The sequence below is a fragment of the Nothobranchius furzeri genome, chromosome 12, assembly GCF_043380555.1.
Source record: "Nothobranchius furzeri strain GRZ-AD chromosome 12, NfurGRZ-RIMD1, whole genome shotgun sequence".
Classification (NCBI taxonomy): Eukaryota; Metazoa; Chordata; class Actinopteri; order Cyprinodontiformes; family Nothobranchiidae; genus Nothobranchius; species Nothobranchius furzeri.
The window spans coordinates 3,800,536-3,815,067 of record NC_091752.1 but is presented as its reverse complement, the minus strand read 5'-3'; the positions used below and the strand labels follow the sequence as shown (position 1 = coordinate 3,815,067).

Below are 14,532 nucleotides of genomic sequence, written 5' to 3'. Positions count from 1 at the left end.
AAATTCCATAAAAAGGAGAAAAATGATAAAGAATTTTTTTTCTTACATGCTTGTGCATCCCTCACATCACAGCCTGTACAGATTCATACAGGCGGTGACGTAAGCCACTCCAGGAATGCTGGGATGTGTGCAGAAAAATTACAACTGACAATTTGCTGAACAGTTTGTACAAGTTGAGGGATGCACAACACATTGTAAGAAAAATAATAAAATGTCTTTATCAAAATGTATATCAGAACATGCAACAAGTAGATTTAAAGCCAGTACTGGAACCAGCCACTAGGGGGGGCCAGCCTTTCGATTTCTGGGTCCGGTTAGGGGTGTGAGATAGTATCAGTGGATAGTGGCATTAAAAGGTAATGTAGGAAATTATTGGTTGCTCAAATGTACCGGTTTCAGGAATAACAAGTTAACTGGAGGAGAAAGTTGCTTCAGACTAGGGCTGCAACTAACGACCATTTTAATAGTTATCTAGTCACCGACTATTGAAACGATTAGTTGACTAATCAGATAATTATTACATTTTTCTTAAATTTAGCATGAGATTGCTTTATGTGAAAAATGATAACACTAGAAAGATGGGTACTTCAATGGAAAATGCATAATTTATTGAACTTTGCTGCTGATAGGCCAATTCTTACTAAAAGTAAATAAAAATACCCTGTCTAAACACCAATTAGGCACAGTGCTCAGTATGTATAGACAAAAATGCATAAATATAATTAAAATACTTTTGTCAGGCACAGTCGGGCATAACACTGAATCTCTTTTTTAAAAGCGAAAATACGTTTAAAACGATGTACAACATACATCCAAAACAAAACGTATTGGCTTTCGTGTTATTTAAAGCTTACCGAGGTGAGTCAGGTTCTGTTTCATTCAACTGTCCGGCGTGCTCTCTCTTTTAAGTGTTCATGCATCACTGAGGTGCTGCCGTGATATGCAAGGACTATTTAGCAATTAATGCAGGTAATTTTTTATTCGCCAAATCCGAGGCTAGAATGCTCCCAAACGGGGGGGGGGGGGGGGGGGGGCTCTGCCAGGGCTGCAGATCTAAAAGATCTACCGACCGCTAAAACAGCGGAGTGCTAGCTGCTCGTCAACCGCATCAGTGAGGTGAAGTTATTGGAGGACAAAACAGGTGATGCACCCCGCTCCACAGCAGCGAAACGCATCAGGCACAAATAAAAGAATAAAAGACAGAAAACATAAAAGGAAATGAGCCGACATGAACGATCGCGTGTTAAATTTGTTTTTGAGGTGGAGACACCTGATTTGATAATGTTACTGTGGCCGTGCTCAGGACGCAGATGTCTGGAGCGTGTCAACGCATGTGCATGTGCATGTGCAAGCTGGTTAAGGTTAGGATGGGGGTGAGGGGAATGTTAAATTGCAAGAGGGTCACAATTTGGTTAAATGTCCGTTTTACCGCGGGTGTCATATACCGACGCTCTGACACAGCCCATCGCCTCCTGACGCGCAGGAGCTCGACACCAGCCGTCTTTTCCGAGGACTGCATCTTGCCGGTCATTATCACGTGACAGTGACTAGTCTATGACAGGCATAAAAAGTCACTACAGAGCAGTGAAATCAACTAGTCGACTAGTTCATACAACCCCTAATAAATAGGCATAGACATATGACAAGAATTGGTGACTGTGGTCATTCGCAACCCAAGTCGCGCTACCTTAATAGAGATCAGAGGGACTACAAGAGGACTGGTTCAGGTGGAGGAAAAAAAAGGCACTTCAGAGTTACCCTCCACAGGGAGGGCAGCTTTGCCATGCAAAAACACCTCAGACAGATATGCAACAGACTTCAGACATCACACAACATAAGTGTCCACTAGGTGGGGAGGTAGGATTGGGGACTCTCCGCACGTCAGTGCGTGCAGCCACGATAAGCGGCGCTTGTCACCTCCATCTGGAGGGGGGGTAGGATTTAGAGAGCACAGTGACTCCTGGAACGATTCAGCGTCCTTCTCTGGTCGCAGTCTAGGGCTGGGATGACACGTCAACGTAATCAATTACGTCAACACGTAAAATACGTCGACGCGATGCGTCATCACGTTCAAATCAAACATGGCGACAGCGAGTAGTGGCAACATCAGTGGGGCAGTCGACTTAAATCACTCAACCCGAACTCGCAGTTCAAAAGTATGGGACTATTTTAACAGAAAAGGAAGCGATTCAGTCGTTTGCCAGCTTTGTAAAATGGAAATGGCCTATTATAAAAGCACGACGGATATGCACCTCAAACGACGGCATCCAGGAGCAGATTCTGCACACGAAAAAAAACACCATAAATTTTCAACTTTTTTTTTTACTAACGCTGTTTTATAACATCCAAACACCCCCCACGTAGCCATGCACCCACACACACAGAGATAAACACTCAACCTCTGCAACTCACTAACCCTAACCCTCATTTAGCTGCATAGCAGAAACATATAGCAGCAGCTGTTATCTGTTTTGTTGGTTTTTATTTGCGGCTCATGATGGCAAAATGAGTCAGAATGCGCACGTGCTGATTATGAAAATTGGCGAGAGCTGAAAATGTGAGAGTGCTAATTGGCTGCAGTGAAAATGTTAACAAAGACAATGTACCACCTGATAAATGTAGCCATCGTGGACATTACAATATTATTGAAATGCTTGCAAAGCAAAATGACAACGGACTCTTGATTGTCAAGTTTAATGCCTCATCCTGTTTGAACGTTATTTTTTTTACTTCGTGCTCTTCCAGCATGACTAGAAAAATGTGCAGCATTTTGTGTTAACAACCTCTTTTTTTAACAAATCTTATAGATTAAATGTTGAGAAAACCCTGAAATTCAGATCCTCAAATAATTATTTTGATATTATGCTTTCTACATAAATATTTTTGTAATTATTTTAATTAACCTGGTGGTGAGTTGGATCAGATGGCAGGGGAAGATGCCGCGTAGACCTGACAGACCCAAACGCATAGTGAGGGTCTGCTGGGAACGCCTGGCAAAAGAACCTGTCAAGACGGTCTTCAACTCCCACCTCCGTCAGAGCTTTGAGCGCATCACGAGAGCAGTGGGGGACATTGACTCCGAGTGGGCCTTGTTCCACTCTGCGATTGTTGAGGCGGCTGATGCTAGCTGTGGTCGCAAGGTGGCCGGTGCCAGTCGTGGTGGCAACCCCCGTACCCGCTGGTGGACACCAGAGGTTCGGGGAGCCGTCAGGCTGAAGAAGGAGGCCTACAGGGTGTGGCTGGTCTGTGGGTCTCCGGAGGCAGCAGACAGGTACCGGATAGCCAAGCGGGGTGCAGCAGTGACAGTTACCGAGGCAAAATCTCGGGCGTGGGAGGAGTTTGGTGAGGCCATGGAGAAAGACTATCGATCGGCTCCAAAGAGGTTCTGGCAAACTGTCCGGCGCCTCAGGAGAGGGAGGCAGCAACTCGCTCACACTGTTTACAGTGAGGATGGGGAACTGCTGACGTCAACTGGGGCTATAGTCGGACGGTGGAAGGAATACTTTGAGGAGCTCCTCAATCCCACCTACGCACATTCTGAGGAGGAACCAGAGCCGGGAGACCTGGGGATGGACTGTCCAATCTCGGGGGCAGAAGTTGCTGGGGTAGTTAAACAACTACACAGCGGCGGAGCACTGGGGGCGGATGAGATTCGTCCTGGGTATCTCAAGGCTATGGATGTTGTAGGGCTGTCATGGTTGACATGTCTCTGCAACATTGCGTGGTCATAGGGGGCAGTTCCTAGGGAGTGGCAGACCAGGGTGGTGGTCCCCATCGTTAAGAAGGGTGACCTGACGGTGTGTTCCAACTATAGGGGGATCACACTCCTCAGCCTCCCTGGAAAGGTCTACTCCAAGGTACTGGAGAGGAAGGTCCGATCGATAGTCGAATCTCAGATTGAGGAGGAGCAATGTGGTTTTTGTCCTGGCCGTGGAACTGTGGACCAGCTCTATACCCTTGCAAGGGTGATGGAGGGATCATGGGAGTTTGCCCAACCAATCCACATGCGTTTTGTGGATTTGGAAAAGGCTTATGACCGTGTCCCCAGGAGCACCCTGTGGGGGACGCTCCAGGAGTATGGGGTGGGTGGCTTTCTGTTAAGGGCCATTCAGTCCCTTTACCAGAGGAGCGTGAGTTTGGTCCGCATAGCCGGTAGTAAGTCGGACCTGTTCCCAGTGAGGGTTGGACTCTGCCAGGGCTGCCCTTTGTCACTGGTTCTGATCATTACCTTTATGGACAGAATTTCTAGGCGCAGCCGTGGTGTGGAGTGTGTGGAGTTTGGTGGCAGGAGAATCTCGTCTCTGCTTTTTGCGGATGATGTGGTCCTCGTAGCTTCATCCAGCTCTGACCTTCAGCTCTTGCTGGGTAGGTTCGCAGCCGAGTGTGGAGCGGCTGGGATGAGGATCAGCACCTCCAAATCTGAGACCATGGTTTCATTGAGATACATAAATTAGTAATAATCAAACTGCTATACAAGTCAAATAATGGGGATATAATAAACAATTGAATCTAATCAAAATCTAATAAAATTGACAAATTAATTGCTAGATTAATCGATGCATCAAAAAATAATCGCTAGATTAATCGATAACAAAAATAATCGTTTTGCCCAGCTCTATCGCAGTACCGCCCAGGCTGGGATAGGGAGACAGAGTTGCCATGGCGATGACAGCATTCCACATTTCTTCTGAGGGGGAGTTATCGCTTCAGCCTCACAGGCTCAAGGGCACCAGATTCAGATAAGAATTTGTTTTGTGGCCAGAGATAATTTCCTCTCCGTTTTAAAATTCTGTTGGTCCACAACTCCTCTGAATCCAATAATGGCGTAATTAATCTATCCCAATCTGCGCTGACCCGTCAACTCTATCCTTGATGGTATCCACCTTTTGTGCCAGAGTCTGAATCTCAGCCAAAGTTCCAAGCTTACGACTCATCTCGACAATTATATGAGTTTGTACGTTTACAGCGCGGTGTAATCCATTTCTGAGCTCCAAGAGCGAGCCAATATTCCTCGACAGCTCGTTAATTTTCTGGTAAGCCAGGTAACCTCTCAGGCCAAAGAGCAGGAAACCTGTCACCAACACCACGAATATCCATACATCTTCAGAATCCTCTACAGACAGCTGAGACAGGCAGACCAAGTTCCATTGTTTCCAGGAGTCCATGATATGCCCAAAAGGCTCTGTCCCAGAGGGGCACCCAGGAGCCCCCTCTCCCGTTCTCATCGTTGAAAAAATTTTGTCAATCGTGTTGAGAGACCAACTGACCAGGTCCATTTTAGTAATTTCAGTTTCCAGTTTTCCACAAAAAATGCAGAAGCGCCATACACCCAGAGAGAGACAAAGAGCCTTGGGATAAGATAGGGAGGAGAGGAGGAAAAAAGCATCTGTGTAATAATAATAATAATAATAATAATAATAATAATAATAAAGTAATTCAATCTCATTAAAACATTTCATCTACTTCCACTTCGTTCTGTTGAAAATGTACAAATAATTCCATTTGCAGTTCTAAATCTTATTGGATTGGGGTTTTGTTTCATATCGCACTTTCATTTGACTACATGAGATTAGCGTCATGTTTCCTGTTTGTAGTTCCTTCTTCTACATGCATATTTATTTAAATATTCCCGTTTCATAAACAACTGGACAAACATTTTAGTATGTGCAAGTCCATTTAGTAATTAATGTTTTACAATTGTAGTCATTCATAGTATCTGCAGTAAGTTCTATTAAGAGGAGCCCAGTTTTCTTGCAATTAAAAAACAGCCCTACAATATTTATTTTTCCTTGTATTTACTTACTTTAATTTAGTAAATCAGTTACTGATGCAAGTAACTGTTTAGAAGTAACTTGCCCAAAACTGGATGTTAGATACATAAAATGATGCTTATTTTCCATTTGCATCGGTTTCCATTGTATCAGAAATTAGGACTCTGACTATATCAGTATACAGGGTTTCCCCCAGAAAATGAGTTAAGCATGGCGGCTTCGGCCATCGGGGGGCTGGGGGGCTCACGCGCTCCGTCCCGCAGCGCTCCTCTGTGAGAGCGGGTTGGGGGGTGGGGGGTGCAGCTGTGGTTGGGACAATTATTACATTAACTGATGGACCCGTAAATAAATAGTTTATAAATAAGGTAGAAATAAGTTCCTCACGCTAATAAATAATAACTAATCTCTCTGAGGACACGGTGCTAGTGCACTCTCCTACAGCACCTTGACACGACTCAATAAATGTTATGCAACATTTTGTGAACATCAATTTATTTACATTTATTTGTTATAAATGCCACTGTATAATTCTTGCTGTCAGTGTTTGCAAGATATTGGTATTTAGGTCTGTACTGGTTAGACTTAAATGAGTTAAACCAAGGTCTATAGCCCTTGAGTCATAGACTATGAGCTATAAGTATATTGGTCTTTTTATACTGGGAATCAGGAGTTATTTTAGTGATCATCTTGTTTCTTATTTTTGTCCTGATTGTGCCCTGAGCAATTTTATGACTGAATAAAAACAAATAAAATCAACATAAATTGAAAAATCGTCCTAAATAATCGAGATCTCAATTTCAGTCACCATAATCGTGATTATTATTTTTGCCATAATCGAGCAGCCCTACATCAAGGATATAAATGTTACAGATACAAAAGGTGTCACTGATGCTATAGCTCACCTAGTAAGACAGCGGACTCTCGTGCAGAAGACCTGGGTTCGATTCTGGATGTGAACATAGATTATTTAGAGTTTAGTTTTTACATTAATGGTATTTTTTTTTTTACAGTAAGATACCGAAATTTTTATTTGAGACTCGCCGAACGGCATTGAATTCACAGATAAAAAAGATGTGGGTTCAACTTTCATTTTGGAACAATTTTTCAAGCAAGGGAAGGGAATGATCTGCGCATGCAGGAGGACTGACCCATCATAAACCTTTGTCGGCTGTGCTGAAGAGAAAGCTACAGAACCAAATTATTTAATTAATTAGCTGCGCGTTCTCCTGTCCTCTGTCCTCCGGGCCACACACACACACACACACACACACACACACACACACACACACACACACACACACACACACACACACACACACACGGGACTGTCTCAGCTGTTATTTTCGTTAAGGAGTGTGCACGTACAGCATGCGCGCCTCGTGCACGAGCCTACTATTGAAGCTGCCATTACGCTTTTGGCCTGAGGGGGCAATCGCGAGCATAAAAATTCAAAACTCCGTAAAGTCCCTTTATGAGTGGTTTTGGTAGTTGACACAAGATAGGCCATTGTATTTCAATTCAATTCAAAAATACTTTATTAATCCCAGAGGGAAATTGATTGCTGTAGTAGCTCATGATAATAATAATAATCAAGTCATCAAAGAGGTGTTGTATATTACAATGGCTGTTGGCAGGAAGGATCTCCAGTAGCGGTCAGTGTTGCAGCGAAACTGAAGAAGCCTCTGACTGAAGACACTCTTCCGTTGTTGGACAGTCTTGTGAAGAGAATGCTCAGGGTGGTCCATCATTTTCTTATTTATTTATTGGTTTTAGAGAGACGGGGTCTATTTAATAGGGATGTGAATCTCAGAGCAACTCACGATTTGATTCGATTCCGATTCTCGGGGTGCCGATTCGATTCAGAATCGATTCTCGATTTAAATCGATTCACAATCAGTATTAACAAAGAGTGTCAGTTGTAGGATTAACTACTTTGTTGTGCAAGTTAGTTAAAGCTTTGGGAAATTTTATTTTACTTTAAACTGGTCATGCTAAAAATAAAAAATATGCTAATTTACAAGGTAAATTAAAGTGATTCTAAAACTGTAAACAGAAGCAATCTTTTGACGAAAAGGCTACATTTATTTTTGCTTACCTTATAAAATATAACAAATCGTTAGTTACCTAACAGTAGCTTTGAAAGTAATACAGTCAAATACTTTTTAAGTATCTGTGGAAACAAGTTTAACATTTGAGTCCCAGACCTGTTTAAAAAAGTGCCTCAGATTTCTTACAAAGGAAAATGTGTTCTCTCATTTATCAATAACTTCAAATAAACACGAGTAATCCTGAGTACTCGCTTATCAACTTAGAAAATAAATATGAGAATATCAAATTTCTGAGCATGGAAAAAAATTTACATTCTAGTCCGCACTTATCAGCAGATTCAAAAATGACACATCCCAGTTTATGGGACCACAAAAGTAAACGGAGTACCGACTCTCCTAACAAAGACCAAAACAACAGACAAAAGTGCGTCTCAAACCTGTAACATGCCAAACATTTGAGTTCCTGGAATCGATTCCGAACCTTTATAAATAAGAGTCCCGATTCAGACTTGAATCGACTTTTTTTTCAGCACCTCTACTATCTAATGTTTTTGGTGCAATATTTTGTAACAAACTGAAAGTCCTTATGCATTTATTTATTTAGAAGTTCTGCTTCTGGACATTCCTGTATTAGATAACAGTGTAATAGTTGCATTTTAAAGCATTATTATGACATATTAACATTACATAAGTGGCTACTTCGGTCTCGATAATATCGTCAATAATTTGTTGGACAATATATCGTCCGGCAAAAGTTATCGTCCCAGGTCTAAGGATATCGGATATTAATTTAAACATAAATACGTTCTTGAACATCCCTTGACCTGGTCATGTGTTTAGCAATCACACCACCACCAAGCAGTGATGCATAATGGGTCACAGAGGCAGAGTTGTTAAGCGCCCGCCTCGTAATCAGGAGGACTCTAGTGGCTGTTGTACAAATACAAAAACAAGCTGCAATAGCAATTACAGGTCTTCCATGTAGAAGTCTGAACTTCATTCTGTTCTTTGAGACACATCAGCATCTGCAGAAACTGTTATCTGTTCTTAACCGTTGTGGGTGCATCTCTAGTTTGAAGTGGATCTGAATGTGTCAAAAGCGGCATTGGCAGGTCTGAGCTGTACGAAACCAGCATCAGTGAGCCTCAGCAGATAAACTCCAGGCTTGACTCAGGGTATCTGCAGGTTTAAGGGAGCCAAATTTAAGACTTTTTAAGACCTTTTTTAAGGCCACTTTGACCAAATTTAAGCAAATTTTTTAAATTTAATTTAAGCTATAATTTCCAGCTACTGCCTGGAACCGGTGCTAACCACGTCGCCAACGTGGGATTAACCATCCAGTTACCATTAAACTTGCACTTCCCCATGGCGCAAACTCCCACTATCTTAAACAGCTAATGTGCTCATCTAAAAATAGCCCCCTTTCACAACCAACTGAATGTGTACGGTTCCGCTTACGCCAATATCGTACACAAAAAATGCTGAACACCAACTAGAAATTTATGAAAATTTTGTAGAAATAAAAGGATCTTGTTTATTGGGTCTTTGGACATTTAAGACCTCTGGAAACTGTATTTAAGGATTATTAGTCATTTTTAAGGATTTTTAAGGCCTTAAATTTGGAAAAGCAAATTTAAGACTTTAAGACTTTTTAAGGACCCGCGGATACCCTGTTGACTATTAGATACTAGAAGTTAAAAGAAACAGAGCTCGCCTCCTAATAACATCATTAGTCATTTCTTCTGCTGATCCTGCTGTGAAAAGAGCTTGAAAGGTGCTAAAAACAGCTCTGCAAGTGAAGTCACAGCTGAAGGAAAAACGAAAAGAGCCCTCCTCTGGGCATGCAATGAAACATGTACACACACGGACAAAAAACCACGTTTTAGATGTCAAACTAGACTTTACGTGTAGATGCCAGACACCTATGGTGTAAGAACATACAGGCCTCCTTTACTTATTACATGCTTCAAAACAGACTGGTCTCAAACTGGGATGAACCCAAACTACTATGAATCTTCCCACTCCACCCACCTGTTGATTTCTGTAAAGGCTGGCATGGAGTGTGGGCAACATTTTCACCATTTCCACCCCAACATTGTGTCAAATGGTGCTGATGCTGCCAAGAGCCTACACAAAGACACCCCAGTTTCCACGACAACAGTCTGGGAAACGCACGAAAAAAGAAACACAGCAGAGTGCAGAGAGCGCGTTCTGCAAAAACATACAATAAAGCACAACTTTACATTAGAGTCATCGTTTAAAGTCCACTGCACGGCTCTGTTTGTGATTCACAGCTAATTTTATAATAACTGTGCATGACTTGTTGCCACATTTAAGTCATTCTTTATTTGAATGACTGTGTTTTCATATTTAATAGTACTTAACAGAATGTAACTACTGGATACGAAAAAAGTACTTCTTCAGTTTTTGCTCTTTGTCACATTTAACAGTTTCAGACGAGAAAAACAACAGATGACCCGAGTCAATACAAACTTGTGTTTTCAAATGATTTTTTTTTTTTTTTTTTGAAAGGGGAAGGAAATCTGTCCAAACCAGCCTGATCCTGCATGGAAAAGTAAAAGCCTCCTTGTTAAATCATGAATAAACTTTGGACCCGTTATGAAGCGAGTTCAGTCCCAGCAGGCACACCCAGCTGCTTTCCAGGACGGTATATACTCAGCTGGTCAAGGGTCACAATTCTACAGGAAAGAAATGATGGGAAAACAGCATCACGGGACAATTCCAAGGCCTAAACCTCCACTGACCAAAAGTCCCATCTCACATTAAAAAAGCATCATGATGATCCAAGACTTCAGGGAAAATGTTCTGTGGAACTTTGTGGAAGGTGTGTGTCCAGTTCCACCTGGTGTCACACTAAAACATTGTCATAGCAACAGTCAGACATGGTGGTGGTAGTGTGATGGTCTGGGGATGCCCCACGACCTGGACCACTCACTGCAACTGGTGGAACCATGAATTCTGCTCTCTAGCAGAACATCCTGGAGAAGCACGTCTGACCTTAAACAGACCTTTCACGGTGGAAAACTCAACCTGGCAAGCCATCCTATTTATGACATGCAGAGCAAAATCATTTTGCTTCAGCAAACGACGACCTGGACTTCTAGGCTTTGACAACCCTCCAATTTGACTGAATTAAAACTATTCTGTAAAGACGAGAGGATAAGACTTGATTTCATTTGTTGTACTTTTCCCACATTGATCATGACTGCTTGTGAAAACTGCATTTTGTATTGACTCGGGTTATCTTAGTCTGATACTGAACTTTGTTTTCCAGAAGCATGTTACAAAAAACACAAAAACAAAAAGTGTCTTCACATGGGGCCTGAGTAGCAGGGTGCTTGATCATCATCATCATCATCATCATCATCTCCAGAGTCACCTGTTGGGTTGTCACTCAAACAAAGCTGAAACCAAGACAGTGATGAGGCTGGATGAGCTGGTGCCATCACGCATGGACGGAGTGTGTAAGTGTGTGTAAGTGCTCTCCGGCCATCCCTGATCTCTCCCTGGGGTTTAGTCAGCTGATGGCACACTGCAGTTCAATGCCACATGGCTGCAAAGGAGGGAACAGCCTGCGCTGGAGACCTTCCAGCAGGAACCTGGACCCGACCGGAGGAGTGAGTGAGTGCATGCATGAATGAATGAGTGTGTCCGGTCCTCTGTGTGTGTGTGTGTGTGTGTCGGGGTGGTCATTAATAGAACTGTCATTTGCTCAAGTCTATTTCCAGCTCATTGCCCGTCATGAAAGCTCAGACTTCCTCACATCCACCGACCGTTGGGTCTCAGAAGGAATTCTTTTGTTGCATAAAAACAAAACACAGTGCGTGGATCAGAACCGACTTCCCGTTCACCATTTATTACAGCTCACGCGCTGCAGCAGGTGTCACCTGACTCACCTTCTTCATAATGCCCGTCTTCCTCTTGCTGAAAGTCGTGTACCGTCTCAACTTATTATCAATAAACTCCATCTTGATCTTTACCCGCCCACGTGTCTTCTTCCCCGGCTTTGCCCCGGCGACTCCGGCCACCATGCCGTATCCTCCGGGAGCCACCCCCATCTCGTGGCCAGCCGCAGCCGCCTCCATCTCCCCCCTCTCCCGCTTCACCCCTCTCCTGCCGTCCCCGAGTGACCCCACTGGGTCGTCGTCATCCCCGGAGTCGGAGTCATTATCCGAGCCGCTGCACAGGTGAGCTCCGTGGCTCTCCCGGTCCGGGTTGAATCGTGCTCCGTGAGGCAACACGACACCCGTGTTTAACGCAATCATGTTTCCTCCCTGGACTGCTGTCTGCAGAGGGTTCGCCCCGGTTTCGTTTCCCGGTCTTGCGCCTCTCGAACCTCCCGGACCGTTTGCCCCCAGCATCCCGACTGCAGCGTTCCCCTGCCGCCCCGCAGTTCCGCCGCTCTCACTCACCCCAGCTAAAGGTTGCCCTGCTCGGACTAAGACGGGGCGAATGCCACCGACAGCCTCCGAACCGTGTCCCGTGGTACCCCTGCCTAATGCTGACCCGTTTCCAGATGGTGCCGACCCAAGCTGGCTGGGTAACATTCTATTTGGTGGCCCGAGAAGACTACCGCCAGCCCGGAAAGCTGGAGCGTGGTGTACCGCGAAGAACCGACACACGCTTGGGCCCAATAAATGTAAACAAGCCAGGCCGGAGGTCGGTTCGGAGAGTCCGGGAAATGACAGATACAAACTTTCGAGAGTGATGCTGCCCCCAGGACCCGTCAACGCAGCTCGGTTTGGTTCACCCTCCTCCTCTATCTCCAAAACTCCCAGCACTTTCTCAAAAAGGAAAGCGCGAACAGCGTCCCAAATATGCCTACGCCGCGCCAAATAGTCCACATTGTGAGACCAATGAAACAATAATATCAATCGATACCCAACTACACATCACACGTGACACCATTTTGTTTAAATGCTTCACGCTTCGTCGTTCTGAATCACCGCCAAGTGTTTCATTTTAAAAGTTTATCTGACGGCGGAGGGATATCCTAACCGGGGAACTACTTTCCTCCTTATAAAGAGATACAACGTTTCCTTATTTGGTGCTGTCTCTCCTTATTTGGCGAGTCACAGCTTCGCTCGCTGATTGGCTGAGGATTATCTGACTAGCGCTGTGATTGGTCGACAGGACACGCTCATTACAATAAATACCAAAATGGTTGCGCTAATGTCGACGTCACCGTGGGCATGCAGAGACACCATCACAACAATAACACACAACTTTATCCCTACAGGTTGCACAAAGTCATAGCGCAAGCTGGGTTTGCGCCAGAGTTTCTCCTTCATAAAAACTGCTAAACTCCTCTTTCAGGTGCACTTTTGAGAATCTGCACCAGCGGTATGTGCACAAGTTCAAAGCCACTCCTCTACTTGTTATGCTTAGATTCCAGGTAGCCTGGCTTTCTTTAGAATCATTTGAAGTGTTAACATGTTTTCATAATTTTACTTTAGAGTTTAAAATAATCTGACCACCATCTCCCTCATGAATATACCGTCATGCCACAAAACCTCTAAACTCCTCAGTCTGTAGTGATTTAAACATTGTGCCGTTAACTTATTTAATCTCAAACGGCAAAAATTAAATGTTTTCTTTTGCCAATATAATGTCTCTTAATAAACCTGTACGAAAATTGTAAATAAAATGTTTGTCACACAAAACTGCATTTCTTTAGCAGACCAAGCTACATTTAAAATGTATTAAGAGGGAAAATCCTAATTAATTTGTTTTTATCAGTGTTGTAAACATGGCTGTGAACTCCGCCCACCTCCTGCAACAGACAGGTTGCAACAAACCCCAGGTATAACGTTTTGATTTGACTTCAACCAAACATCAAGAGGAAAGATGCCAGAACCTCTCGCTAAGGGGTTTTATTACCACCAGAGATCAGTGGAAAAAAATAACTAAAAACAGAATTGTGTTATGATGTAAAACAGAATCATGACATGATATATTGATCGTTAATCCAACCATAATATGTTCTCAAGTGAAGCCTCGTTAACAGGTGTGAAGTTGGCTGTGAACAAAATGTTTAATTTTAATACTCCACAATGGAGAAATGTCACAAATCCCCCAACAAGTTCAAATCAGAAAGTAAATGTTAAGTTGGAGCAATACAAGGTTTTTATCTTTGATTAGATTAGATTGAGGTTGTATACCACCCCCTAGAGGCGAACCCGGGGAAGTGCACGTTCTTTTGCTAAACCAGAACCAGCGGCTCTTTGGACCTTCCGCAGTGTCTTCATACATCTGGGTAAGCAGATTTAAAAAAAATTTATGGAATAATTTTGTTGAATTTTCCATAAAATGAAACAAAAATTTCCGGTAATATCGTTTAATTTTTTACACCCCATGGGAAACCATATCCTCTTTTTTAAAACCTAATGAAAATGAACATCTCATAGTAGATATTTATGAAAGAACATTATTTTTCACTTTTTAATCTGAGAAAAAATCTAAACAGACTTAATTTTTTTCGAAAAATTCAAGAAAAATTGTCCATAACCATCTTAGGGCATAAAGAAGTTTCTTTCTTTTTTTTAAGGTCCTTTAACAGTTGGGGTTCTAAACACTTTTATTGTGGTGGACCCCAGTCCACAACAGCTCTTTGGATTGTAAAAGTTGCAGACTCGTGCATTAGGACCTACAGGCCAACCATTACGCTTTCTTTTCAATAATATTCTCAACAA

General features: G+C 43.1%; 1 protein-coding gene across 5 annotated transcripts in view; it reads right to left on the bottom strand.

The window, feature by feature from the left end:
* Positions 1 to 14,532, bottom strand: part of LOC107375408 (serum response factor) — a 50,365-nt gene that overhangs the window by 34,956 nt on the left and 877 nt on the right. Inside the window, exon 1 of one of the 5 annotated variants that reach the window (XM_015943916.3) lies at positions 11,737 to 14,210. The exons of 1 other annotated variant lie outside the window; for it this stretch is intronic. In XM_015943916.3, the coding sequence (XP_015799402.3) occupies positions 11,737 to 12,387 (651 nt within the window). In that variant the 5' untranslated portion in view covers positions 12,388 to 14,210. Of the gene's footprint in view, positions 1 to 11,736; positions 14,211 to 14,532 lie in introns of those variants that run through there. 3 more of the 5 variants (XM_054750840.2, XM_015943917.3, XM_015943913.3) reach the window with 3 other exon arrangements.